The following is a 27,845-nucleotide window of genomic DNA, read 5'->3' as shown; positions in this document are numbered from 1 at the left end:
GATTTAAAACGTTCAGAATTAGCAAATTGATGATGATTCATCTCATAAGTCCTGACACACTGCTCTCCCTTACATAAGCTGCCTTTTATAGGTTAAAGGTGTTGGTATCACTAGCCCCGTATTTACTTGGTGTCACATTGAAATTAGCAGAATGGCACAGCACCGCTTGCTTCTTGACAGATATTTCATTACATTAACACAATGCAAACAACCAGAAGCAAAATGTTTCATGCAAAGACTTTTATTTATGAACAGTCTGCAGTACTGTACAACAGCACAAACTTGTCTGTATTTCTGATCATTCTTAATGATCATAGCAAATATAGACAAATACTGTGCCTTCAAAAACAGTTCCCTTTTCACAATAATCTAAAAATACCTTGTTCTTTTTAAATATGTAGCTTACCTTTTGAAAATAAAATATACATTATATGAAATATAACAGTTGTTTATTGGATAGACTATATTGTACCAAATGCAATTATATGCAAATACACTTTCTCTCTGTGACTTCTTACGCATTACATGCACAAAAAAAGAGGAGGGGGAAAAAAAGATGCAGCGCATACAAAAGAAGCTGTACATACCTCTGTATGAAAATAGAAAATATCAAAGCAAGATGTGCACCAATAGTCTAGATTATGTTACAAAGAACTCGCCGTACAAAAAGACCTACAGGAATGACCAGATAACACATTACCTGGAACACAGAGGTACAGGTACTGGGTTGTTTTAACAGAACAAAGACAAAACCTTGTTTTTAATGCCCTGCCGATGAATTCAGGGTCAGAGCCACATCCGAGAAAGTCTAAAACCAGATCCCAAATACAACTGGATCAAAGAGTGACAGGGTCATACAAGCAAACCAGGAGTTACAGTTTTAGCTTGGAATTTTGCCATTAAACCCAGTGAGTGTTGATGTCCAATGCATAGCACAAAGTTCGGTTTGGTTTGTGTTTAAATTTCTCGTATTGCTACCCCATAAGTGACGTGAGTCTGAACCAAATTGCCAGTTATGCCCACAACTTACAAAGCATTGATATGTCAGTGTTAAATTATTGAACATGTACAGATACTGTGATTAGTATTCCAACATCAATGTTCTGTACAGCATCGATATTAAGCGTCTCCGGCTTAATATCATTATTATTGCCAAAACACCTTCATACGTCTCCAATGTCATTTAAAATAAAATGGATTTGCTCATGTCCAGTTTAAATAAGCACACAGAAAAAGTTCTCCACAAAAACAGCGTGTATGAGGCACACTGCTACATAGCTACATCTATCGTTTCCTGCAAAAACAAAAAGCACTTCTGAAGTCACACATAAGGTAGGGTGTGAGCAAAAACAGCAAAGACTCCACAAATTCCAGGAAAAAAATATATGTGTTGAGATTTCTTTAGGAACAACATGAGGATTAACGAAAAACAGTCCCGGTACATGTCTCGACTGCTGATGCTGAGACTCGAGCGGGGAGGGTGTGAAAAGCGAATCCCTCCCAGTATAATCTCTGAGTATTTGCAGAGATTATCAGGTGCTCATAGGTAACATAAAGCCAATAATCTCAGCTGTGCAAATCTAACGCTTGTACCAAAAGGTAGAGCCTTTAAAGCAAATGAGATCAGTGCCTTGAAATAGAGACTTGCTTCTGAAATCATTTCACAAACACCCCTGCATGTGACAACTGTATTGCTCTGAGTGAAGCTATTCAAGGACCACAGTGTTTCTCTATGCAATCCTCTCTCGGTACATTCTCTATCACACAAATATAAGAATAAAGAGCAAGGGCTTTCCTTACCGGTAATACACCCAAACACTACAATCCCCCCAAAAATCTACTCTTTCATAACATACATAAGAAAATATACATTTCTTCAGCAATTAAATGTCTTAAATTGTTGTTGTTTTTTAATATTCTTAATAAAATCTTATAACTCTTTCTTATTTACATTTGGTTAGGTTAATACTGATTGTAATGCAATACTGTCGCCTTCATGTGTGTCTGTATGTTTTTTTCTGTTACATTTCTTTTGTTTGTTTGTTGAGCAGAAGCACTTTTACATTCATATTTCAACACCAGAGCTTGCTGAGAAAGCCCCGAGTGCAGACGGGAATAATGACATGCATTCCTCCAAAAGCAAAATAAGACAACTTCAAAAGGAGGAAGTCCTCTTGCTCGAGCAAATAAACTAGCTGAGAGGTGGAGAGAGTGGAAGGATGACAATGACGAGACTGAAAAAGGCCTGGAGAGTTGGCACCCAGCAGTGCCTTTATTTGGCTGTAAAAAAAAAAGAAAAGAAAGAAAGAAAGAAACTCTTGCAGCACCGGGACAGTCAGTTCTGTGAGAAGTCATGTGTGACATTACTGGAGGGGTCACAGCTGACTGAGCCAAGAGGTGAGATGAAAGCCTTTGTTGCTGCAAAAAGCTGTTAACTTGACAAAGACTGATTTCCACAGTGGTGAAGGCAGTGGTCAGAGGTTACACCCTCTCCACTCGACTGGGGTCGTAAGAGTCTGATGAGAAAAGAGAAGGAAGAAAAGATGAGACAACACCATCGAAAACAAGACATATCGGTATTATTTGCTCTCACCTCAGTGGACCTTAAAGGAATAGTTTGACATTTTGGGACTGCTATAGTGCGACTGTAACAAACACATTTATTCATGATTTCCTAAAGAGGAGTACGGTAACTGGAACTACGCAAGACGCAAATGGACTGGTTCTTATAAACCGCTTTTCTACTCTGTCCGAGCACTCAAAGCGCTTTATACAGCTAATTCATTCACCCAATCACACCCATTCACACAAGCACTTCTAAGCTTAAGTGCTAAGTATCTAACATTCATACACATTCACACTCCGATGGATGCATCGGAGAGCAACATGGGGTTAGTATCTTGCCCAAGGATATTTGGCATGCAGACTGGAGCAGCCTGGGATTGAACCACTGACCTTCTGGTTAGTGGCTGATCCGCTCTGCCACCTGAGCTACAGCCACCCCAATTTGAATTTTTGTAGGTGTCACTGACAAAATAATAACAGCCATGCTTGATGATTGTTGTGGGCCAAGAACCTGCTGCAGATTTATGCTTCAGGAGGAAATCTACGCCGTGACTTACGGCGTAACCGATCTCTGTAGAAACGTAACTGCGTGTTGGGTCGGTGCATCCCGCAACTACTGTAATTGGCCTTTTCATTGATTCCTCCTGTGTATTTCTGTCTACTTTTTAAATGTAGACAGACAACAACAATTACATCGTCTCAATATGAGGAAGAATAATCATAGCATCAATATAAGAACTCGTAATGTTAGGAAATTCTTGAGGGAGATTTGTTTGCAATGAAAAAACAAAACACTGACCACAACAAAGAGCGGGACCCACGGGAGGAAAATGACCTAGCATTTTATTTGTTTTTACAGGCTGGCACTGCATATAAAACACTGGGACACGAACACATGGCAGTTAACACATATTAAACCCAAACAAGCATAAATGACAGCAACAATGTCATTTATGGCTATGTCAAGCTGCATCGCAGGGTCTACAAAGCCTCCCTAATGACTTAGCTTAACATGTAGATCAGGGGTAGGCAACTCCAGGCCTCGAGTGCCAGTGTCCTGGAGGTTTTAGACGTGTCCATGATCCATCACAGCTGATTTAAAGGGCTAAATGACTCCTCAGAATTTCTTGAAGTTCTCCAGAGGGCTGGTAATGAACTAATCATTTGATTCAGTTGTGTTAACCCAGGGTGGGATCTAAAACCTGCAGGACCTCGAGGCCTGGAGTTGCCTACCCCTGATGTAGACTAACAGAATTTATCTATCAGCTCTAAAGCTCAGTAATTAATACACTATATCTCCACACAGAAGTTCAAGCACTTTGTGAATTACAGAAAGTGTTAGTGAAGAAAGTAGGAAAATGTAATAAAAAAACAACTTGACGCTATCCGACAGGGTTTGATGTCATAGACCAAACCTGTGCTCGCTAAATATAATTAGCATTTTGGTTTTTAAAAAAAGTTAATTTCACATCTCTGTTTGTGAACATGTTAAATAAATGAGACACAAGTTGTTCATTTGAAGTGTTAGGGATGTTAGTAGGCTAGTTCTTTCCAAGGCAGGTTAGCTATAGCAAAGCTCGATGTTTCTATGCATGTAAAACATGCTGTAAGCGTTATAGTGAGATATGAGATACACAAAGTACAAAGCTATAGCTATAAGACATCTTACAGGAAACAACTAGCTTGGCTTTGTTCAAATATAAAAAACAGTCTTAACATAACGGTGCAAACTTGTGTCTTTCTGTGAACTCACATGCACTCCTGGCTACACTCTCGAATCGCTTAACTGCATCTTAACAGATATTTAATGGTTATAAAGCTTCTCTTCTAAATCTTTCCCCAGCAGCCATTAACAGTAACATAATCAGCAGTGTACCTACTTGTAAATGGTTAATAATCACATGTGTATAGTATACTGAGGGTGCTTTATTCAGGAGGGAAAATAGGCATATGAAAAGGTTGAATCTAGCCACTGACTTGAACCCACCTGAAATGGAGAGCATTTCCTCATCCTCCATATCTGAGGGGCCACAGGTCCCAACGCTGTAGTTAAGTGGCAGCGTTATTTCTCTCTTGGGAACACTGCGAGGTTTAGGAAGCAGAGGAGGCTTCTGGAGCCTAGTGCGCTGCTTTGGTTTGGGTAACTTTCGCCCACCGGTATCTTGAGTTGTCTCCGCTCTGCTGACCCCCGCTGCATTCAGTTCGTCTTCCACTTTATCCTTAGAGTTTTCATTGTCTTCCTCCACAATTTTCAAAACCACTTCTTCTTCTGGCTCTTCCTTTTTAACATCAGTTTCTACTTCTTTACTTCCTTCATGGTCTGCTGTTACCACAGTCTCAACATTAATCCATTCAACCTTGTCTTCCTGTCTCGGCTCTTCCTTACACACCCCTTCATTCACTTCATTTGATCTGCAGTCTTCTTCAGAAACTTCCAACTTATCATGTTCACTTGGGTTTTTCTCCTCTTTTCCTTCTCTTGCCATTTCCTTCTCCTCCATTTCTAATTGTTGCTCGACTACATCTTCTTTTGTCTTCTCCTGAACTTCACATTCCTCTCTGTCTTCATGTATCTCTTGCGAGTACTCTTCTTCACCAGACCTGATGTCTTTGAGACTAAGGCGTCTTATTCGAGACACAGAGTCCAGTTCTTTCAGACGCGCCATTCTGTCTGTTGTTGACCTGCCCATACAAGTAGCAGATGAAACCGCGGTAGAGTTCAGCTTATCTTGCAGGGATTCGATTAGTTTGCATGCTCCACCTCGCCCCTTTTTCTCCCAACTGCAAATGCTCAAGGACAGCTTCTCGTCGGGGCTGATGGGCAGAGACAGGGGAAGCTTACTTGGTGGGAATTCGGGCAGGTCTAATACTAACTGAGTCTCTGTATCGTCATTGTCTCTGCCGTCACTGTGATCATTGCTGTGCTGTTGCCTGTTATCTTCTTCTTGTACTTGTTTATCCATACCTGATGCTGTCTCTTTGAACTCTTCTTGATCTGTACCTCGGACAACCAAGGACTCCTCTTTCACTTGCTCGCACTCTCGTTTCACTTGCTGTGTCTCATCAGTTGGGCTTTGTCGTTCCTCAGCTGCAGTAGTTTCTGCATCATCCTGGCTGTCATCAGACTGCCTGTCCGCCACGCCTAAAGCTTCCACTGGAACGGCTATACCCAGGATCCGTGCCGCCCTCTGTTCGATGGACTCATTTTCAGGGATTCCTTTTGCGCATTTGACCTCGTACAGGTTGCTGAGATCCTCTGCACGTAAAGCATTGGCTTTCTCTTGAATCAATAAGTTCTCTAGGTGCTTATCTGCTATTGTTGACTCATTCTTGTAGGTCAGTGGCTCAGACATGGCATATCTCCTATCGCCATCATCATCCTCAAACACAAAAGAAACCTCCCTGGTCAACCTTGTGATATGTGGTGAACTGTCTTTCTGGGGCGATTTGCTGCTTTCACTCCTGGTCCTGCAGATGGTTAAATTCACGTCTCCCCTTAATGGTGGAACATTGTTTGATTCAGCTTTTCTTTTTGCATTCCCCTCGGTTTCAAGTTCATTATTTGAGTTGTGCTCAGGGCTACACCTATTTTTAAGAATTGCTGTCCTCGTGTCCCAGGAGGGCTCCATCGACTGAGTAAAATCTTTCTGATCCAGCGGTGAGGGGACTGAGAGTGAGCGCTGCACTGGCTCCCCGGGACCACCGGGAGTTTCAGTGTACACAGTTAACCCCACATCTTTCAGCAAAGACTCTTGAGGGACTGGGATATCCTGTCTATAGTGGCGGTTAGACTCATTGTGAGGGGGTAGCGAGGACAAGTTGTCTCTGCAGTTTGAGTTTGGGTGAACTGAATGATCATTAGTAGCTGGTATGTTGTTGGCCTGTGATCTGGAAAAAAAACTCTTCATACTCATGGACTCTAGGTCAGCAGTAGATGCCAATGACTTTGATCTGACTTTTGTACTGTTGGGCTTTATATTGTGCAATGGTGGAAGACTGATTGCTTCCCTGCCTGGTTCTGGACCAGCAATAAAGTGTGCTCCTGAATTAAACCGAGCTAAACTCTTATTCATCCCATCAAGATCATCAATGCACTGAGCCACAATGGGCCTCTTGCTGATTGTGTCTTCCATTTCCTTATTGATGCTCTCCAGTTCACCAATAACATCACAGGGTCGTCGGTTCACTGGCTTTAGGAGAAACTGACCAAAGACGACTTGCTCTGCAGTCTCTGGGGTGCTGTTTTTTCTCGGAGATGATGGTTGCTCATCTCCCTGATTTTGAACCTTGGGTGGAGAGGACGGGCCTTGCTGCGCGGGCTGAAGGGATAGCGGTTCTGTTGGGCTCAGGCTGAGGCGGGAAAAAGCGCTGTTGCTGGAGAGATGAAGGTTCTTCTGGCCTGCCATTGGATAGCCATAAGAGGAGTTGTTGTCTGTCACCACGCCAATATCCGTGGTTGTATTTGAGGCAGACTGAACAGGTCCCTGCCCACCCGGAGGGCTCTGGGGTTCTGGACTTTTTACCACTGTCAAAGGTGAGCCGGTCTGAGTTTCCTGATTACGGTACTGGTTTCCAGGCCAAGACCCAGCATAGCACAACTCTTTATCTTCATTGGCTTGAAGTGTCCAGGCATCTATTATCTCCTTCCTTAAAGGAGCTCTCTTGTAATTCCTCATTGAGGATGTGCTGCTGGTGTGAAAGCGAGAATAATGGGATTTAATAGGCATCTCGTTCACAGACTTGCTCCTAATATTGGGGCTCTCTTTGAGGCCTACAGCGAATGTCTCAGTGTTGGTGACGGTCAAGCTCGGTATTGTCTCATTGTTGTTCTGATCAGCTCCAAAGTCTTTGTTAATGTTAGTCGGTGTATGAACAGGGACAGACACAAGGCAGAAGATGGTCTCACTCACTCTTCTCTTGGTATTCCTATTGTTTTCTGGCCCTGAATCTGGGGCAATTTTCTTCACTTGGGTGATGGTTTCAGAAAAGACCTGGTCTGAGCTGGAGCCCTGACGAGAAGAAGATCTTGTTAACGGGGTTTGGAAGGCTGAAGAGGGCGAAGGAGGAGGGCGTTGGTTTTTAGGATATCTGTTGTTGCAGTTTTGGTCAGGTGCTGGGAAGTTATCGACGGTCTGTTTGTGCAAATTGCTGTGCCACCTCTTATTGTCATTGTCAAAGTCGCTAGAAGATGTCTGGTTACCGTCATCGGCCAATTTGGCAGCGATGAAAGGCCCCAATGGCGGGGGCAAAAAGGCACTGTCGTCGGGTGCAGGTTCCGACACGGTGACGCTGGGAAGCTCGTTACGAATGTGGCGAATCTTATCAGCATCCGTCAAGGAGTTGCCACCCAGGGCTGAGGAAATATGGCGGATACGGGGATCATCAAAGGGGATATACTGAACCCCTCCACCAGGGTGCTCTTGGGTAGTATACACAGGGTAAAGTTGCTTCTGGCTCCTCTCTCTCTGGGGATCAACCCACGGACCTATTGGATGTCTGGTGAACCAGTGAGATCCATCTGGAGCAACTTGAATGTGCTGGTACATCTCTCCTCTGTACCTACGAGTTAAAACAACAAAGTTAACCAATACGGAGATGAACATAAAAAAAACAACCTACTGGCTTCAATATTAATTTGTGAATAATTACTAAACTATTACTACATAGCTTTGCTCCAGCTTTTGTATAGCAGGTCAGAATTATGCATCACAAAGTATATTTATTTAATATTTACCAAGTACCACCAAAAGGACAGAAATTGAGCCTTTTGACAGAAATGAAAAAGATGGAATTATCTTCTGGGTGTGAAAAGTGATACAAGTGTATGAAGCAGAAACAACCCTTAGCGCCCTTGATTTATGACCTCAGTAAACACTTAATGAGTTTTTGGTTGCTTGTTTCAAGTCTTATTAAACACAATATAATACTCATTTTGTAAATTATGGTCCCCATTGGAGTCACAGACAAGTTTAAATTGGAATATGCTCATTGGCTAACGACTTGTAATTGACAAGTTGATAGCTAATGATTGCTCAGTTTCTTAGTAAGATTCAACTCTCATGTGACAAGTCTAGTTTTATGACCCCAAGTTTGTGACAGTAAAAATTATCAGTTGAAGCTTCATATTTGGGCTTCCCTAACCAATGAATGACGTTAGAGTGGCTACCTGCTTTTAGTCTATGCATAAAATGCATGTCCTACTTAAGAAAAATATGTATAGGAAGTGGTATCAGATACTTCCTTCTGACATTTTTTTTCTTACAAAAAATATCGACACATTTTGTCATGCTTGTTTTCTGCTGTAGGGTACTTTACAGCGGGGAACATTACAGTAGGGAACATTAAAGCTTCTTATCATGTCCATACCTGTAGTCAACAGCAATTTCACCATATCCCCGCCGCCCTCCTCCCATTAAAGGAGCTCTTTTATATGATGGGGGAGGGATGTATCCTGGAGGTCCAGAGTCCTGTGCAAAATAGTCCAGTTGGGGGTCACCTGGTCTTGATATGGGAAGTGGCGTTCTGTCCCTGGACTGGGGGATGGTTGAGTCTCTGCCAGACAACACCTCACAGCTTCCCCTGATCTGCTGGTGCATCTCATAAGAGGGAGGTCTGGGGGGTCGGGTGAAGCGGGGCTTTGGTGTCATTGAGAGCTGGTTAGCGCTAGCTGGCCTGCCATTCTCTGGCCAGCGCGGTGCTCTGTAAAGGTCATGGTGTAAGAATGGGTTGCCATTGACCCGTCTGTACAGGTCCTGACCAGATGAAGGTATTTCCACAAACTGCAGACTTTCAGGCTGTAGCATCCTGGGCAGGGACTGGGATTTGGCTTTGGTCCTCGGGTGGACTACCATCCCCTCTGGTGTCCTGGCATGCAGCCGTTGTTGCTCCTGTGTCCAGCGCTCGCCCTCACTTTGTGACAGCTGGCTGCCAAAGTTCACAGCTGGACGCCATTCATCTGTCCCCAGGCTCTGACATTTCCTCTCAGTCGCCATCCTCCACTGATGGAGAGCAGCCTCCCTGTCTCTGGATCGGACCTGAGCCTGGGCTTGGGCCTGGACTTGGGCCTGAGCGTGGGCCTGAGCTTGGGCTTGGGCCGCCCATCGCTGCCTCTCCTGAGCTGCCCTCTGACGCTCCTCGGCAGAGAGCTCTTGGCCTCTTGCTTGTTGAGGCCTGTCTGGTCTGCTGTAGCCCCCTGGTCCCCCTCCATGGGGATCTCGGAAGTCAGCATAATCCAGCAGCACAGTGAAGTCCTGGCCTCTCCTCCGCCAGTAGGACACATCTTTGGACTGAGACTGAGGACCTCTGGTGCTATCACAAAACCTGTGACGAAACACACAAAGGCATCCATATGCTTCAAGTGAAATGCTTGTAGAAGAAGAAACAACCCATAGCACAATAAGGATGAAACTGGATGAAGAACTGGGACAGAAATAACAGATGAAGAATAGAAATAGAAGTTCTGTGAAATTCATAAAATTCCCTTATCTGTCAGTAAAATTGTTTAGATAAGAAAACAGGAGATACTTCTGAACACCAGAGACTACTTCCTGTTTAAACTGCCAACACTGGAGAACCTGCAGTGAAGCCAAAGCTAATGATGTTAAAACTTTTTTATTCATTCAAAATATTTAAAATGCTATAGTTAGTAGTCTTAATGAGAGGCGTTTTAAAGGTAGAGGGTGTTATGTAGGGAAAAACCTCACACTGGCTTTAGCTAAGATCATATATATTATTTATAGAAATACTAGTCATATATTTAGGTACTAGGTAACAAAGATTTTAACTCTTTTTCTTCCTTCCTTTAAAGAAAGTGTCTCCCCAATATCTGGCTGTAGATGAAGTAGTTTAGTTATAGGGTAAGGCTCTCTTCATGATCCTTATCGTTATAGTTGATTTAGAGCTAGGCCAATGCAATACTGCATGACATACGCACTGAATAAATCTCAGTAAAGCTGGGCACTAAAAAGTAAAATATAAGTGATATAAGTAGCAAATTTTTATTAACAATTTGAAGAGATTCAATTTAAAAAATGGAGCACATTTCCCACTAGATGGAGACAAATGACTATGAGTAATAATGGAGTGTTTGGTAATTGTGATTTTCTATGGGGCATAATGAAGATGTTACACAATGACAAGCTGTGGCTGTTAGTCCCGGACGTCCTCCGAAGCAGATCAAAATGTAGAGGATGTTTCACTGACAGTCTTTCTACAGCACTGCTCGTTAGTCCTTAATCTAAGACAATGGGCACGGTCTAAATGCAACGACGGCTTCTGCTGGATCTCTGTGAAGATGTTTGACGACAGACCCAACAGACAACAAGCCGCATTTGGTCCCTACATGCAGCGGGATTGTTTCAGCCTATTTGTGGAGTGACAGACTGACTGACAATGTAAACAAGACGCAAGCGCATGTGTAGTCCCCCTCGAGGCCGAGGCCGCCGAGCGTCCTTGACATTTCCATCCGTGATCATCACTGGTCACAGACGTTGGCTTGAAAGAGAAGGAGGGGAGGGGAGACTAGCCGTGGCAGTCTGCTAAATTTGAGGGCATCTTGTGTAAGATGAGTTAACATCATTAGGCTAATTTGGTCTAAGTAGCACTGCTGAGTGGAAGTGCCAATAAAGGCCCGTTCCTTATCTAAACCAAAGCTGCCAGGCAAAACAGATTTGCATGAGGAGGAAGAAAAGAGGGATGAGCAAACAACGGACTGAAATTGCAGAACATATGTCTTTGCGATTCCCTCATTCCCAGCAGAATGCTCTGATAGCACTGGCAGAGCAGCGACATCAAAATGCGGATTACTCATCTCAAAGAATAACACCAAAAATGAAAAACAAAGAAAAATGCCACAAACACAACTGCTGACATTATTCAAGGTCATTTGACTATTTCGAGATGCTCCGTCACTGACTGCTGGCTAAAAAGGATTATGGGGAATCATCCAAGCAAAATGTAAGGAAAAAGGGGGTTGGGGAAGAGATCTGACAAGCCTGTCTAATTGTGTGGACAAGGGAACAGCTGTATTGACTTTGTCTCAGTTACAGCACACTAACCCCCAGAACTGGTGCAAATAGGCAAACTAAACAATCCTGTTTTCACGGGAAAAAACAGGCTGGCTGCAGCCTGGCAATATCTCCGGAAATATCATAGGTTCTAACAAACCTTACCCGAGAGGGTTTCACTTGCATAACTACTCCAGACTAAGCTAAATATAGCCTATGATCCATATACATATTAAAATAAACTATATGAATACTTTATAATTGATGAGATATGCATTATGTAAGCAGGTTTAATGCCTTTAAAACAAGAGGAAGCCAGTAAAGTATACTTGATATGTACAAACCTGGCATACAGAAGGGGGTATCCTGACAAGCCTGGCAACCTAAGTGTGTGCGTAAGACTGGGCATGCTCAAATGGGGCACATAGGTTTGGCCAAAAGCTGTTTTGATTACAACTCCAAGGCCCCATGTGGCAGATTAGACTCCAGCACACATTATCCCTCCTCCCCTCGCCCAAGACTTGATTGGAAAGAGGAGGCGAGAGGGAAATAGAGATGAAATGAGATGAAGTTACACACAGGGGGAAAACCGGCAGCGGTGTTAGTTCCATTGAATATGTACTGCAAAATCCCTGTGCAAAACTCTTTGATGACTTACGTCATTTTAGAAATCTCTTCCAAGGAAACCACAACATCAAATGATAAACAGTCAGGACAAAAAGAATCAGTGCAGGGCATGCAGAAAGACATCTAGACAGCAGCACATCTGTAGCTTACCCACTGTCTGAGGTCAGCGACTCTCCCAAGGAGTGAGTGTCAGTTTGGCACCGGTTCTCGCCATCCCGTCTCGGCAGGCTCCTATCCCTGGACTCGTTGTTGTTGGGACAGCCCCCAGCATCGTATGCTTGGGGCTGCCTGGTTCCGCCACCATTCCCATAGGCCACTACGGGCCCTCTTTCATAGCCATTTACTGTCCTGGGGCCAGACCTGTTCTCTAGTATTTCATGGTGCTTGCTGTAGGACGGTGGTGAGGTTGAACGGGGTTGGTGGGATGAGGGAGCAGGGGCTGGGGTAGGTGTAGGGGTGGAGGAGGTGGCATGCTTGGGCAGCTTATATCCATGAGAGATGAGGAGGTCCTCCACGCTGTACATGGTCGCATTTGTTAATGCTGGTGTGGTTTCGTTTTTCCTCTGTCTGCTTTTTTTTCTGAGAGAGAGGAAGGTAGGTCGGTTGTCAAGGCGTTTCTGCTTCTTCCCTACGTGCAGCGGCGGGATCACCGGCACAGCTGCGCAGCTGAGGCCATCACTGGAAAAAAAGAGGGAGAGAGGGGGACGGCATGAAGACACCAGAAGGAAGACAGAAAAAAAGAAGGTGACGATAAAACCATTATCCCCGCCACCCGTGTCCAATTTTTGTTAGGGTTCCCGAGCTTTGTGAACATTTGAAGGCACAAAATGAAGAAAAAGAAAATGACCCCAAATTCTGAGTCGCCACGACAAAACCCAGCCCAGCCGCCTTCCCAACAGCCATTCCTTCCCACCTATCTTCTCCGGTCCCTCCTAGCAACAACCCCCTTTTCATTTCACTCAGACATCATCAGCACCGAACCGTCAATGCTCCAGAACTGATGGTGAACCGGGGCTACACGAACACCCTTAAAAACAAGCCGCAGTCGCATGTTCCTCAGCGGGAAGAGGAGTTTCAGGGGGCTGCTGGCGCTGCAGTGAAAATGCAAAATGTCACTGTTTACAGTAGGCTCCCTGCAGACTTCCATACAGTCACTGTAAGGTAGCTGTTAGCAGCCCCTTCCGCTGCTTCATGTTTTGCATCAATGAAGCAACTGGGGGATTGTATTCCTCTCTCTCTCTCTGCCCGCCTCCGCATCTTTTCTCTCCCCTGTCATCTCAAAAGTATTTTCTGGTTCTGGAAGAAGAGGACATGCTTTTAGACATGTGCCCTAAATAAATTTCCTAGTTGGGAGTAGTCGTTTGTGTACTCCTAAGCTCTGTACAAAAATCATTAGAATTTCATATGATGTCAGATTTTCAGTCTATGATTATCCTGGCAAAGAAAATTCAAATCCATCAAGCACAAAAGTGTGCAGTTTTTAGAGAAAAGCTACAACTTAATCTTATTAGTTCAATTGTTATAGAAAAATAATTAAGCAGGGAAATTAAAAAAACAGGGAATTGTTATGACATGACACCAACTTATGTGCACTACTTAGTGTGACTTACTGCTACATGTTCATCAAGGTTCATTGGGATTTAGTGCTCTGTTGCTGGTATATATAAATTACTTAAATTAATCTGTCTTCATGCTGTAAATGTTAAATAAACTCCAGTATATCTCTCTGTTACTGTCCTCTCTCCTACCCTGTGCAGAGCTACACACCACGCAGTAAGTCTTATAGACGGTGCAGTATGTCAATAGCCCACATTACCCCACGTTTACTCGGTATGAGCATCACAACTGTAAGGCCAAACTGAAAAACCCTTGGCTGTATGGGTAAATTATAAATGGGACAGCCTCAAAACAGTGTGTATCAAAAAGTCTAATCAATCTACAAAGAGCTTTGAAACACATTAGAAAAAGCAGATTCGTGAGTTTGCATGTAGGTAGCATACCAACAGCAGTGGCTGCAATGACTCCAGACATGTTTGCATGGAAAACTTTATATTCAGCTTTGTATTTTAAAATTTACCGCCAGCTTCTCTGCTGAGTGAGTGATTCTTTCTGATACACCCTGAATAAAAAGTCTCCATATACTTGTAACCGGGTAACCAGGTAATACGCAAACAGAAAAAATACTGGTATCAGCTGTAGGCCAAATTTTTATTTTAAATATCAACATCAGCCCAAAATTTCACAACAGAAGCATCCCTCCTAAGTATAACAAATAAGCAGACGTTAATGTTGCACAACATTTTTGCTAAAAACCAGTAAGGAAGCAACCCAGTAAGGAACTGCAGTGCTACATCCACTTTAGGCTAGCTAGACGAGCTCCCCCATGAAAGTACCATTCTCTGCAACCTTCTAAACAGGCAGCAGTGCGGGGAACCCCGGGGGAAGGTTGGATTTAACATTTTAAGAATTGCTTTCTGCCCAGCAATCATTGTATCAGTATGATGGGCTGATGAAGAACTGAAATGATAATACCCAGTGTGCATCTGCTCGTGATGTAATGCCCTTGATGAAGTCATGTTTGCTGCCGTGTCAACAGGACAGATGCTGCTGCGGCCCACTCATTCAATACTTTCTGCTGGAACAGACTGCCAACAACCTGGCTGTCCTTAATAAGAAATGGCATACAGGAACAGCGCCGTGTGACTCGTTGCCAGAATCAAACGCAGTTCAGACGGTTTTAAGATCCAATCACTTTATGATTCTTAAACGGCAGAGCCAAATTGCTTGTTTTCGCTTCTGAAAGACAGAAGGCAATGCAGCCTTGCCGAAATGTATTCAGCTGCAAACACATTAGCATTTGTTTTGCTCCATAGAATTTGTTCAGCCATGATCGTCACAAAGAGATTAAAAAAAAAATCCTTCTATAAAAGGAGTCCTGACTCAGAGGACAGCGTCACCACCCCTTCTCCCTCCTTCTTGTACCTGAACTGTAGGAGAGCCTACTAGGTGATTAACAGGATCCAAGACCGTGAAATGCTGCTTTCTTTGTATGTCTGGCCCCCTAATACGATTATATTTTTCATTTAAAACCTTAAACCTGTTAGTTTTGGAGGATTGACTCTTGGCTCTTACCCAGTTATTACTTTTATTGAGTTTAACTCTTTCCATTTGTGTTTTAGGGTAATCTTCTCAAGAAGGAGCTGGGTTTGGAGTTTTAGCTACTTGTGAGCAAGGTCAGTGCAAACGGGCTGTCAGTTTGCTTCGTTTGCTTTCAAGCGAGCAATGTGGACCTAGAACTTTAATTCAACGTAAGCTTGGTACAGCTGTTGCAGAAATAGCATAAATGCCAGTAAAATGCACACTAAGATGTTAATATTTATGACAGCTTGTCACTCATGTGATGGGCCTTTTCTTCTGTGCTTTAAATTAAGAATAACCACCATGCCTCCCCGCAGCTTTGCAAAGGCCCGTATCAGAATCTGCAATCTGATTGGTATCAGTACCCTTTCCTTCCTGCAGCTCAGGCCCATCCCTCCAACCAGGCAAAGGCTTAATTAATTAAAGCCTTAGGCCAAGGGCTAATATGATCATTCATTTTTTGCTATGATATCTGCATATCAACCAAGCTTAACTCAACATCCATATGCTCACTAATCTATCTTAATCCTCAATCTGAGGCTCTCGGTGTCAGCGCTAAATGAAGATTATCTGCATCCTCGGTAAAAGTGAGGATTTCCTACAGTAAAGTGAGCTGCATTCATTCAGTCCCTCTAACCGTCCCACCCCACCATGTCACCAGCCCTGCTTCTTCCTTCCCTCCCATGATGGGCTCTGTTTAAATGCCACTAATTCTGTTACGCAATGGAATTACTGATTTTATGTCAAATAAAACCTTGGATTTGAGAACTGGTATGCAACAATGGGCAGCTTTCAACCCCCAAAACACAACAACATTGTGTTTCACCACAATGCCTTCTTATGTGAAAAAGACATTGGTGTTGCAGCCTCTCGGATTTGGCAACTAGAAAAAAGGGCTGATCGGCTGTATTTTTAATGGCATGGCTCACTCACAGAGAGAAAATTAATGATATAGTTTATGGATAACATGTGCTGCTAAAGTAAGCTAAAAACAAGTGGAAACATATAGGGACTGGCATTCTCATACCACCCCTCATACTATAAACCAGTGGTCCCCAACCTTTTTTGCGCCACGGACCGGTTTATGCCCGACATTATTTTCACGGACCGGCCTTTAAGGTGTCGCGGATAAATACAACAAAATAAAACTAGTACCGGTACTGAAAAAAAAGAAGATTTATTCATAACACACCTGAAAAGACCAAGGAAAACCGAGTTAACGATAAAAACGATAACAAAATAACGCTGAAAACCGATAAAAACCCTGATAACCATACATTTCACACCTGAGCCTCAACTCTCGCGGCCCGGTACCAAACGACTCACGGACCGGTCCGAGGCCTGGGGGTTGGGGACCGCTGCTATAAACTACTACTGTAGCCTCTTTTGTGAATGATAGAAGAGGTCAATTAACATACAGTTGGTGTCAGAGGTTCACATGCACTGAACATTTATTTGAAACGTTATTTTTCCAGGGTGGAATTATTGTGTAGTAGACATCTTTAATGACTTTTCTAAATAAGAATTGTGTGTGTGAACAAATTTGAATTTATTTTTGATTATCTCTAATTCGCAGGGTCAAAATTATAAATACAGGCTCAAACATATACAAACACTGACTCACACAAAAAGCAGTGGTGCTGAAGGTTCTACAATGTCAAGTCCAAGGCTTGTTCACGTCTCATTGGTGATCATGATCAACTACAACTGGTAGTTTCTCTTTTTGCCAGCACTAAATGGATTGACCAGTGAGGCTGGATTGGATTGACTCAGTCAACAATGGGAAAGTCCATTGAAGGTTTCTTGGAGCAATTATTAAACAACTACTGATTCAGAGACCATCGGTTCAAACAATTGTACATAAGTACCAGTTATTTGGATGTCTCACCACTTTTCCAGGCGCTATACTGTCAACATCAGATGAGACGAATGGTTGGGATGTTCAGAAACAATGCAGAAAAGCACAACAGCTCAAGCTTGCCTTTAAGTACTTAACAGCAGCCACAGTAAAATAAGTTTTACATGAGAGAGTGCTGACTAAGAAAGAAACCAATGCTCAAAAACCAAAACTTTCATGCTCAACTCAATTTTGCAGCTGCCACAAATGGTCAAGCCAAATGCCTTATAGAGAAAACTTATGGTCAAACAAGACGAAGACTGAGCTATTTGGCCACAAAGACGAGAGGTATGTTTGGAAGTATATCGGTGAGGCTTTCAAAAGTGAGATCAATGAACCAACTGTCAAGCTTGGTGGTGGAAGAATCGTGCTCTTGGGCTGTTTTGCTGCCAGTTGTAGTGGTACATTGCACAGATTGGATGGAATAATGAAGAAACACTACTTCCAAATACTTCACTTCAAATCAACAAGTAGACTATTGAAACGTATTCACAACTAAGTCTTCCAATAAAACAATGATCCCCAAAACATACGAAAACTGGTTTTGGAAAGGATAAAGGAGGCTAACATTAAGCTTCTGGAAGAGCCTTCCCAAAGTCCGACTTCAACTTTATTAAAATTTTGTGGACTACACTTAGGTTCATGCCAAGAAAGCAAAGTAATTTAAATGAACTATACCAATTCTGCCCAGAAAAGTGGGCAAAATAATCCCAAAAGCATGCTGATGGTCGCCAAAAGTGCCTGGTCAAGGTGCAAATTCTAACTTGTTCACCTATTTCTTGATTTTTAAAGTCATTAAAGATGCACAATAAACAATCATTCCAACCAGTTCAAAGAAATCATTAAAAGACCAAATTATACTCATCACTGTAAAGAATTTCTATGATGAGAGTGTTTAAACTTCTGACCACAACTGTACACTGTTATTGAAAACAGGTAGGAGCATTATTCTTTTAGTTGAGTGTGTGGTGGCTACATTGGGGCGGACTGCAGGGGCATGACGGCTTGCAGGTTGACAGTTTGGTGTCAGCTCCTTATTCATGGCCTAGCTAAGATGGGGCGGGGAGGGAAGAAGAGAGGGCACACAATGCAGGACGGAGACCTAAATCAGGCCTTGAGGTGGACAGAACTGCAGCGTTAGAGGGTGTGACTAAGCATCTAAACATAATCTAAAAAAAATAAACTTTACAGACAGTTTGCAGTTGAAGTCTGAAGTAGAAAAACAGAAGACTTTTCACATTGTGCTCAAAACCCCCTGAGTAACAGTGATTAAAGTTAACACAGATGTGTTAAAATAGCACATTCCTGTTTAAAATAAAGCACTACAGACAAAAACAAATCTGGATTTAACAGGCTCCAGCATAAAGGCACCACAACAAAAGAAATCTCAAACACCAGGGCCTGGAACCAAAAAAGACGATAAGCCCGCTTCCTAAAATATTCCACAAGAGCCGCACCTCTCCAGCACATTGTTCCCAGTCTCCTTGGAACTATAACAACTGACCCGTGTGGGTGTGTTTTTGGCAAGTGTTTGGGCTGCATCTGTTAGGAGCGTGCATGCACGGGGGCTTCTCAGAGATGACGGCCGAACACATTCGGCAAACAGCAACGCCGTGCAGATTGTTTATCTATGTGACATCACCATGTCCAGCGGAGGGGCCGTCTCTCTTCCTGAGGAAGTGCGTTGAGTGTGTGTGTGAGGGGGGGTGGACGGACGGAGCAGAGCCAGCAGTGTCGCAAGTGTTTCCAATCAGGCGCTCGGCAGGCTCCTGTTTGTCCCAGGGAAAGAAGTTTGGAGGCGTTTTATTTTTTGGGCTGAGGCCGGAGGAATAAACAGCCCAAACAAGCCTGAGGCCATATTTCACCCACAGTGACCCGCAATGTTCCCCACATCATCAGGTAGGAGTGTAACTCAGCAACATGAAGTGTGGGCATATTATCCGGGGAGCTACGTGCCCTCTGGGCACTTGCTATCCTTTGGGAAAATCCCACTGGGCTCAGCAGCCACTAGAGTTTAGGGCAATTATTATCTTCTGGGAAAAAAAAAAGAAAAATTACAGCTAAAAATGAACAAGTAAAGAAATACTTGAAAGCAAGAAGATTATTACAAAACAAGAGCTCTTCACGACATTGCAACCCATGTGCTCTTTCCACAATGTACACCCTCCTAAAAGAGAGGGAAGCAACAGGCTGGGTGCTAGAGGTGGGCGGAGCCATCCAATTATCGATAGTATCAATATCAGCGCTGGTGTGGGTATCGGATTGACACGAGCATGATACTTTGTTTCTATTCCCTAACTTCAGTACTCGCCCACTTAAATTCTTCTAAATTAATTATTTTTATGGAAAACAAAAATAGAACTCAAACTAGGAAAAATGTCTGAATCCCAGTGTGTTGTCATGTCTATTTTGTTTATAGCTTATAGCAGATTTAAAGAACAGAAGTTGGTCCAGTGTCCTTTAGAGACACGCACATTTACATTCCATGTCTCCAAAAGAACACTATTTCGGAAAATACATTTATTGGTCAATGAAACGTGTTTAGAATTTCCAAACTGATGATGATTCATGTCATAGGTCATGACACACTGTTCTCCCCTACTTAAGATGCCTTTAAAAGTTAAAAGTATCAGTATCGGCATCATGCAATACCGGCCCTGTATTTAGTTGGTATTGGATTGCAGTCTCGCACAGCACTACTGGGTGTGTTTACCCCAAGTCAATTATCTCACAAAGGAAAGGTTTTGCCAAAAAAAGCACAAAAAACCCCAACCACTAGCATTATTTTGTTTAGCATATCCCATGGCAACACTTGTTTTTGCTTTTGTGAATGGCAGACAATAGCATGTGGACCGCTAAGATATTCCTGCTGCATTGCCGCGCTCCAAAACTTATTACAGTCAAACTCCGCTGGCAGAAAAATCAAAGGCAGGATGGGATGGAGAAGGGGAGTAGGAGGTTGGGAGAAAGGAGGGAGGACCAGGGGGAGGGTGGTGTTTTCGCTCCACCATATTCCAACGCATCGGTGGTCTGGTTCTGATTCATTTCAGACGGTCAAGAAGTAGTCCAGCCAAACATTTGTTCAACCTAAAGACAACGTTCAACAACACTGGCTCAGGCACAAGAACAGCGCAGCTGATGGCTCATTAATGTACGAGGCAAGTCGAAAGGCGCTGGTGATGTGACGGTTATTATGTCAGCTGACTCATTTTCCATTGTGCAGTGAGGCTTAGCGGAGTTCAGCTCAAATGCAGTGATTTGACGTCACGAGATTCTCCTCGTCTGAACGCATCCAACAGTGGTATGCAAAGGGAGATCCATGCCAGAGTCAGGAAATAATCATAATTTCATATGTGAGGAAAGAAGAGGAAAAAATAAGGATTGTATGCACGTTAATCCAGAAAGCTACACAGCAGGCTTCACCTGCACTGAGCTATTCCCAACTCATACTCATTCTAAGCCTTGCCAAACTGGCTTCATGGTAATTAGTGTCTGTCAATGTCCGGAGCTTGCTAGAGATGACAGTGGTTTGGTTTATCAGCCAGCAACACAGTGATCAAAGGGTTAGCATGCTCTGGCTTTCTGCTAATCAGATGTGGACTGTGCATGGCTCCTGCTCAGCATCACAGAGGGAGAGGTAGCGAGCAGTCCTGCATAAACAGATTCATCAGGAAAGTTTAAGCACATCGCGTGCGTGTCACATTTTAAGACAGCTGATAGAATTGTGTTGACAGGTGACTGTGATGCACATCACAGGTGGGATGAAAAAGGCTCTCCCACACAAACGGAAACAGGAGTGCTGTCACTGGTAAATGTGGAAAACTGCTATGTAAACACATGAAAATGAACAGTCAGGGTTATCTCAAGGGCTTCATTGGCATAAAACCGACACAGAGAAATCACAAAGCAGACACAATCTCAGGCCATCTGCCAAACATATGGGCATTCACCGGCTAGCAGCCAGAATTTAGCAATATCTCTCTCTCTCTCTGCATATTTATATATATATATATATATATATATATATATATATATATATATATATATATATATAGAGAGAGAGAGAGAGAGAGAGAGAGAGAGAGTGTGCTTTCCAGATCATTTCATGCCTCTGATTCTCGCTCTGAGAGGCGTGCTGGCAGATGTCAGTATAGCTTTCACATGTTTCAGGCAGGCTTCATCCACCAGCCTCCTTCCCCTCCCGCCTGCGTCACCTCTGCTCTGACATCACATGTGACATCAGGCGAGACCTCAGAGGGGATCCCTGTAGCCGGGCAAACATTAGATGGCTTTCAAAGGCTTCAGCTGCAGCCACCCAATAGCAGAAAAAAAAAGAAACAATAATTTTCTTGGCCTATAAAAGACGCTGGAGACCGACTGAGAGAGGGGGGGCAGGACTTGCTACTGTTCAAGACAACACAAACAATCACACACACACTTACAGACGCACACATACATACAGACAAGATTACTGAAAGAGAAGTTTGGATCAGTCCTGAGAGTTGAACTGCTACGACTCACTTCATAGCTGTGGAGGGCCCCTTCCAGTTTTGCTGACCAAACCTTTCCTCTCACTGCTGGAGGGAATTAATGAGCTGCTTCCCTTCTTAATGCACTCCCTATCCCCCCACCCCCCTCACCCCTCCACTCCACACACACACATACACACACCCTCCTCAGGGCATCTATCACAGCCTCGCGTTCCCACACCATCTCAAATCTCAAGGATGTGCAAAAGACCTACCACATAACACTCATGCACCCACGCACGCAGCCTTTTCTTCTTCTTTTTTGCAGTGTTTTGGCTTCTTATCTACAAATCCTGACACACTCTGAGGTCCAGGAAATGTCTTTTGCTGACATTTACTAACAGCTTTCGATGGAAACTCACTGACCTAAGAAAGACCTTGGCAAAAAAGAACAGATCACCCCTGCATAATGTTAATTAGCAGTTTGACAGCTGAAGTCAGGTCAGCTTAAATATGAGCGATCGGTGTGATAAATGCACCGTGATAAGTAAACTGTAACAAAATCCTGAACTTGGACTGGTCAGGTAAAACAGTCTTGGCAATCTGGCCCCTAGAGGTCTCTAAGTGACAGGAGGAATTTATGTGAAAGCCATTCTAAAATTAAAGCGGCAGAGCCATTGCAAACACTGTGACATAATTTAAGATGTATGGTTAAGAGGCAAAACACAGGCCAGTGTTTTATACTTATCTAGCCTTGTGGGCTATTTAATGGATTTACTCAATGAAAAACATTTAAGATCAACATCAAACAGTGGACCCCAAATCGTGTTATTTCCCAGTCAAAGTGACAGCAGGGTGGCTGTTTTGACAGCGCGTTTCTGCGGAGGTTATAAGGCAGTGCGTGCAGGAAGCCTGCACGGTGGGAAGGAGAAGAGAGGTCAAGCAGCAGCGGCAGCCACCATCATGCAAACACGCTGCAGGTGTGACAAAGTGACAACAAGCAAACATCAAAGCCGCCTAAACTTGACAGACCATTTGTCAGAGGCTCATTGCGCCTGGCTTCCGTCGCAATTTGGCGCTCATCGTACGTACGACGGGCACCGAGAGCTACACGCGTTACCGGACCCGAGTGCTGTCACCGTGCTGTTCTCAGAAAATGATTGACGGGCTCGGCAGGATGCTGCTAGCCCCTCTGGTTCTGGTGCAGATCACTGTGTGCCGTAGCATTACTAGCCTAGCCCAGAAACGCGCAATTTTACAGAGGAAAAAATTCAGCTTGTTTAGGGTTTAGTCATGTGAGCAACACACGAGTAGACGTTATAACATGACTTGAGACGTTACATGGATGAGTGGAACTCCTTGGCTGATTTCGGGGATCCACTATGCTGTCATCTTTTAATGGTAGCTCCGTTTTGTAAGTCGGGCTAATCACTAGGAAGGGGATACCAGCAGGGGGAAATTAGAGAAAAAGCAATTCTACAAGTTACAATTGCATATAAGTGATAGTTGTTTGGAGTAACGCGGGATGCCTCCCGAGCACCAGCCATGGCCTGCAGCGTTTTCGCTCAAGTCTTTAATTAGTGTTCCGGGCGATGGAAATGTCCGCGCGCGAGCTAGGACATTAAAAACTGCGTAATTTGGACGGAGTTTGGCCTCTGTTCCCCCAGCACGCGCGCAGAACGGCACATAGCGGGGCTAACGCTAGCCGGACTAGCTCCGTGAGCAGTCTTTAACCTTCAGCTGATAGGAGCGCGTCCGCAAACTGTGGCAGCCGCCACCGCAGACGCTCCAAGTTAAAAAATAAATAAATAAATAACGAGCTCCATCCTCCCACTCCTTCACCTTCTAATGCCATATCCTCGAGGTGGCCCGGCCGTTTGTCCCGAACCTCCTATTCCACCAGAGGAGGCAGACAGAGCGCCGAGGCAGCTGGATCAAGTTGAGGGAGCGCTGGAAATGTTGAGGGCAGAGCAGATGCGACTCTCAGCCGCTGTCTACTGCCTCACAGCAGCAGCAGCAGCAGCTCGCCTCCACAGCTGCTGCATGTGTTGCCAAAAAATAGAAAGAAATAAAGAAAAAGCCACAACCAACAACGACCCCTGAGTCCAAAAGAATGCCTGGATGAAAGGCGCCCTGTGTCGCTCCACTTTTACCTGTGAAATGCGTCGTTGCGTTGCCGCCTAGTCCCCGGCGCTCACCCGTGCCGCTGCTCTGGACGGACTGAGCTGGGATCTGCTGAGGGAACAGCCCCTCTTCTCCACCAGCGCCGAGGAAACATCCCTCTTCTCTAGCAGGGAGGCAGCTGGAGACTGCTGAGCAGTAAGGTCACTTCACACTTAGGGTTTCAGGAGAAAAATAAAAGTGAATTCTCTTTTAAAGCTATACCTATCCATGCACATTAAACGTCACTGTGTCAGCCTCTGAAGGCGACTTGCAAACAGAAATATATGTGAGTTGACGAGCAACTCCATAAGCCACAGGGGCGTTTCCAGGACTTATTTGATGAGGGGGAGGGGGGGCATAGGGGGAACCAAGAAGAAGCGGGGAGGTTACAGGAAGCAGCTTTTATAACGTTATTTTTGTGCCACTATTCTGAGTGCACGTAAAAAAAAATTGCAGGTGCAAGTGTTGCATTTTGAGGAGAAATTTATTTTGAGCAAAGAAAAGCTAAATTTGAGTGAACAAAATTCATTGCTGCGTGCAAAAAATGTATTTCAGTGTTTGCTATTATCCATACACACACACACACACACACACAATAGCAGCCCCTCTCGCTCAGTTTTTGCATTTGCTCGCAATGTGTTGCTCCGCTCTCAACATTTCTGCCCGTGCACGCTCAACTCTTTCTGTACACTGTTATATTTGTGCCACAAAATCAGCCAATCACAGACTTGGATGCAAAAAAATCTGATTGGCTGTTTTGGTCTCCAATCAGCTCGAAATGATGAAATGCAATATCCCAGAATCCATTTTGTCCAAAACTCAAACGAGGCAGTGGCGGAGGAACACAGAGTGGCGGAGTTTGAAATATTACTCTTTCTGGGTCACAAAATAAACTTTTAAGATATTTTCATTTCAATTCAGCTTTTCTTCGCTCAAAATAAAATTCTCCTCAAAATGCAACACTTGCACCTGCAATTTCTTTTTATGTGCGCTCAATTTTCTTTTACATGCTCTCAGAATAGTGGCACAAAGATAACGCCATAGGTTTTGATCGGAAATAAATAGTTTAGAAACTTGGCTCTCTGTTACCCTCATACAAATGGTATTACATAAAAAGCAGCTGTGCATGACAGCCTGGCAATTAAGTACTGAATAATTAATACCGTATAGTCATACTACTAATACTTTTGATTTCTTTTTAAGTTTAATTCAGTTTTATTTATATGGCACCAAATGACAACAACATTCACAGCAAGGCTCTTTATATTGTAAACTAAAGACCCTTTAATACTTAAGAGAAAACTCCAACGATGACTCCTTGTGAGTGAGCACTTGGTGACAGTGGGAAGGAAAAACTCCCTTTTAACAGGAAGAAACCTACAGCAGAACCAGGCTCAGGAAGGGGCAGCAATCATTTGGGGGCGAGGGGAGAGAGATAAAAGACACTGTGGAAGAGAGCCAGAGATTATTAATAACTAATGGTGAAACACAGAGAGTGAAAAATGGTCAGTGAAGAAAGAAATCAAATTAATATATTTGGATCATAAAAATGATTAATTAATATAATCCAACATTAGTACATGAAATAGTCACAGCATTTAATCTATCAATTTGTGTTACTTGACTCAAATATTTACATTTTTCTCGTTCCCAGACACAAATTTCCATCCCTTTGCCCAGAACATGATTTTTCATCACAAACATCTCACTCGTGCTTATTAAAATCAAAGTGCTATCTCGGGACAGATTTTTACACTGTTATTACTGTTATTCATTGTCATTAAAAACTACTCAGGTTTATACTATAATAACTACTGGTCGATTTACTCTGTTTACTTGGTTGGCTGGATGATACTTTCCTTCAATCAAAATATGCTTACCATTGTCAGACTTTAGCTTTAGAGTCATGCTGACAGACATGAAGAAACAAGAGCATGGATGTCCATAGACAGGAACAAATCCACTGAGTTTTGTTTTTATTTCACGTTTTGCCATGAGAGCGGGCCGATGTATTACTTTAATGTTGCAGCAAAAGATTTATTCGAATTATTTGTAATTATAATAAGACAGTATAATAGATTTCTATTTTGAATTCTGCAAAATAGTGATGCTAACAAAAGCAAAGCTTTAGAAATAAATATTGTAGTACGATGTTTGCATCCAAAATATTTTGGACTACAAGGAGAAAGTAGCATAACATGAAGTCCTGAAATACAGTAAATTTACACTTCATTTCAAATACTGAGTAAATATACTGTGCAGGCAACAGATTTCAGTGGGGGACGGTCACCACTGAACAAATCGCTGCTGTAGCTTCTGTAACATTTAGCATACACAGGCTAGATGCCCAAACTTGCCTTGCTTCTATTAACACATGCAGAAATGTAATAAGTTGATTAATTACTGTGAAAACAGTAAACTATTATAATAACTAATTGTTGTTTATGTAATTTTCAAGCCAGAAGCCCAACAGCTCTTTGGTCCTAGGCTGCTGTTTTTGAGAAGTGGCCATTCTTTTCTATTTTTTTAACTGTTTCAACAATGACTGAAAAATGATCATTAGCAGCAGCCCTTAGTTCTTGTGCCAAAGTAAACATATATCTACATAATTTGCTTCAGCAGGCCCATTTTCAAATAAAATTACTGTAGCTTACATATACCATAGTTAGTATAAAAAGTTATTTACAGCATAATCAAACTTTTTTGTTCCCCCATAAAGTTTGCCAGCACCTCCTTTACACCCACCCGGCTCCAAGCCTTCAGAGCTGCAACTCCTTTTCCAGGCCTTAAAAAGAACAGAGGACCCTAAAGCCTCCATAATATTGACACAGATGTTGCGTATAACTGAATTCCCCTGAAAGTAAGGGAGGCTGGTAGACTCAGTGTCTTATCATTGACTTATTTTTAATGATTGCCTCGACTGTCCATTTACCTGATCACAGCTGTTAATATGTTCCCAACGAAAGCAGTCATGTTTACATAAAGTCAGCTTAACGTCGAATTACCTCCTTGATGATTATCTCTTCCCCTCCATTGTTCATAGTTGTTGACTCTACACGCACTAGCTATAAGTGTATGAAGAAAAAAAACATGCCCAATTTTTTAACAGAGTCAAAAAGATAGAGATATTTAAGTTCCCTTCTGTACATTTGTTCTAGTGAATGAAGCAGTTAAGACAGCGGACACGATGACTCTGGCCTGCCTGACATGTTAAGAAAGTGAGAAAAAAACAAAAGGAACTAAATTTGTATGAGACGTTCTAGCTGCTGTTCTAGGGTAGTTTGGATAAGACACAATGTTTCAATTGGCCTGTGTTGCTTTGGCATCTGCACATGCTCAGTGAAGGTCAACACCAGTGGTTCTCCCATGTGTTCAGGGAGTGCACGCCACACGTGAGCCGCACTGCACCCAACACACTGGCCTGCGTCTGTTTTCCATTGTGCTGTGCGTATGCAGCTCATATGCAGCGCACTGAAATGTGGTGCAGAGACACTGATGTCATTGCTCCGTTTGCCAGTTGTGGTTTTGAGGTTGAGCGTTTCTGAGCTCGGTGAGCAGCACTGCCCACTATGGGCTGCTGCATTTGCCGCTCCCTGATTCCCCAGAACTCGGGTGTAACATCTTGACTCTCTAGGTGTGGGGAGGGGTTTTATATGAATACCTCCCTGTTCCTCTAATCATCCAGCAGCATCAACCAGGGAGAAAACTCTAACATGAATTCATGAATCTTAAGATTGATACTGTGTAGAGGACAATAAGCACATCTCTTACAGATTAGATTGCTTGTATCTGTGGCTGAAACATTGTGTATGACTGAAAACAAAACTCAAATATCATGGACCACTTGTTAAACTTAAAGGTCTTGAACACCCTTCTCTATCTCCTCCTCTGAGATTGTCCTTCCTGCTGCAGGTTTCTTGTGTAAACTCTTATTATGAGCACTAGTTATAATTAGAAAGTTTTATGATAAGTGCATAAAAT

At 43.2% G+C, this 27,845-nt stretch overlaps 1 protein-coding gene across 2 annotated transcripts; it reads right to left on the bottom strand.

Moving 5' to 3' along the window:
• Positions 1-225: 225 nt before the first annotated feature.
• On the bottom strand, positions 226-24,159 carry jcada (junctional cadherin 5 associated a). Of its 2 annotated transcripts, none has more exons than XM_085173033.1 (5): positions 23,544-24,159; positions 12,348-12,875; positions 8,932-9,885; positions 4,553-8,124; positions 226-2,516 (listed from the first exon to the last, which is right to left on the bottom strand). In XM_085173033.1, exons 2-5 carry the CDS (start codon positions 12,719-12,721, stop codon positions 2,482-2,484), a joined length of 4,935 nt encoding a protein of 1,644 aa, XP_085029159.1. In that variant the 5' UTR covers positions 12,722-12,875; positions 23,544-24,159; the 3' UTR covers positions 226-2,481. The 2 variants fall into 2 exon arrangements, with proteins under 2 accessions (XP_085029159.1, XP_085029158.1); XM_085173032.1 differs by having other exon boundaries at positions 23,855-24,159.
• Between the last annotated feature and the right edge of the window lie 3,686 nt (positions 24,160-27,845).

This window comes from Neolamprologus multifasciatus, chromosome 9 (assembly GCF_963576455.1).
Source record: "Neolamprologus multifasciatus chromosome 9, fNeoMul1.2, whole genome shotgun sequence".
In the NCBI taxonomy this organism is placed as follows: Eukaryota; Metazoa; Chordata; class Actinopteri; order Cichliformes; family Cichlidae; genus Neolamprologus; species Neolamprologus multifasciatus.
This window is presented reverse-complemented; position numbering and strand designations above follow the sequence as displayed.

What these genes read in the sequence shown, in the direction of transcription:
- jcada (XM_085173033.1), bottom strand. Translation starts at nt 12,721, where the DNA reads ATGTACAGCGTGGAGGACCTCCTCATCTCTCATGGATATAAGCTGCCC. An exon ending in TCGCTGACCTCAGACAGTGG is followed by an intron (nt 9,886 to 12,347) that starts GTAAGCTACAGA and finishes GTTTCGTCACAG; the next exon opens with GTTTTGTGATAGCACCAGAG. An exon ending in GGAAATGCTCTCCATTTCAG is followed by an intron (nt 2,517 to 4,552) that starts GTGGGTTCAAGT and finishes TTTTCTCATCAG; the next exon opens with ACTCTTACGACCCCAGTCGA.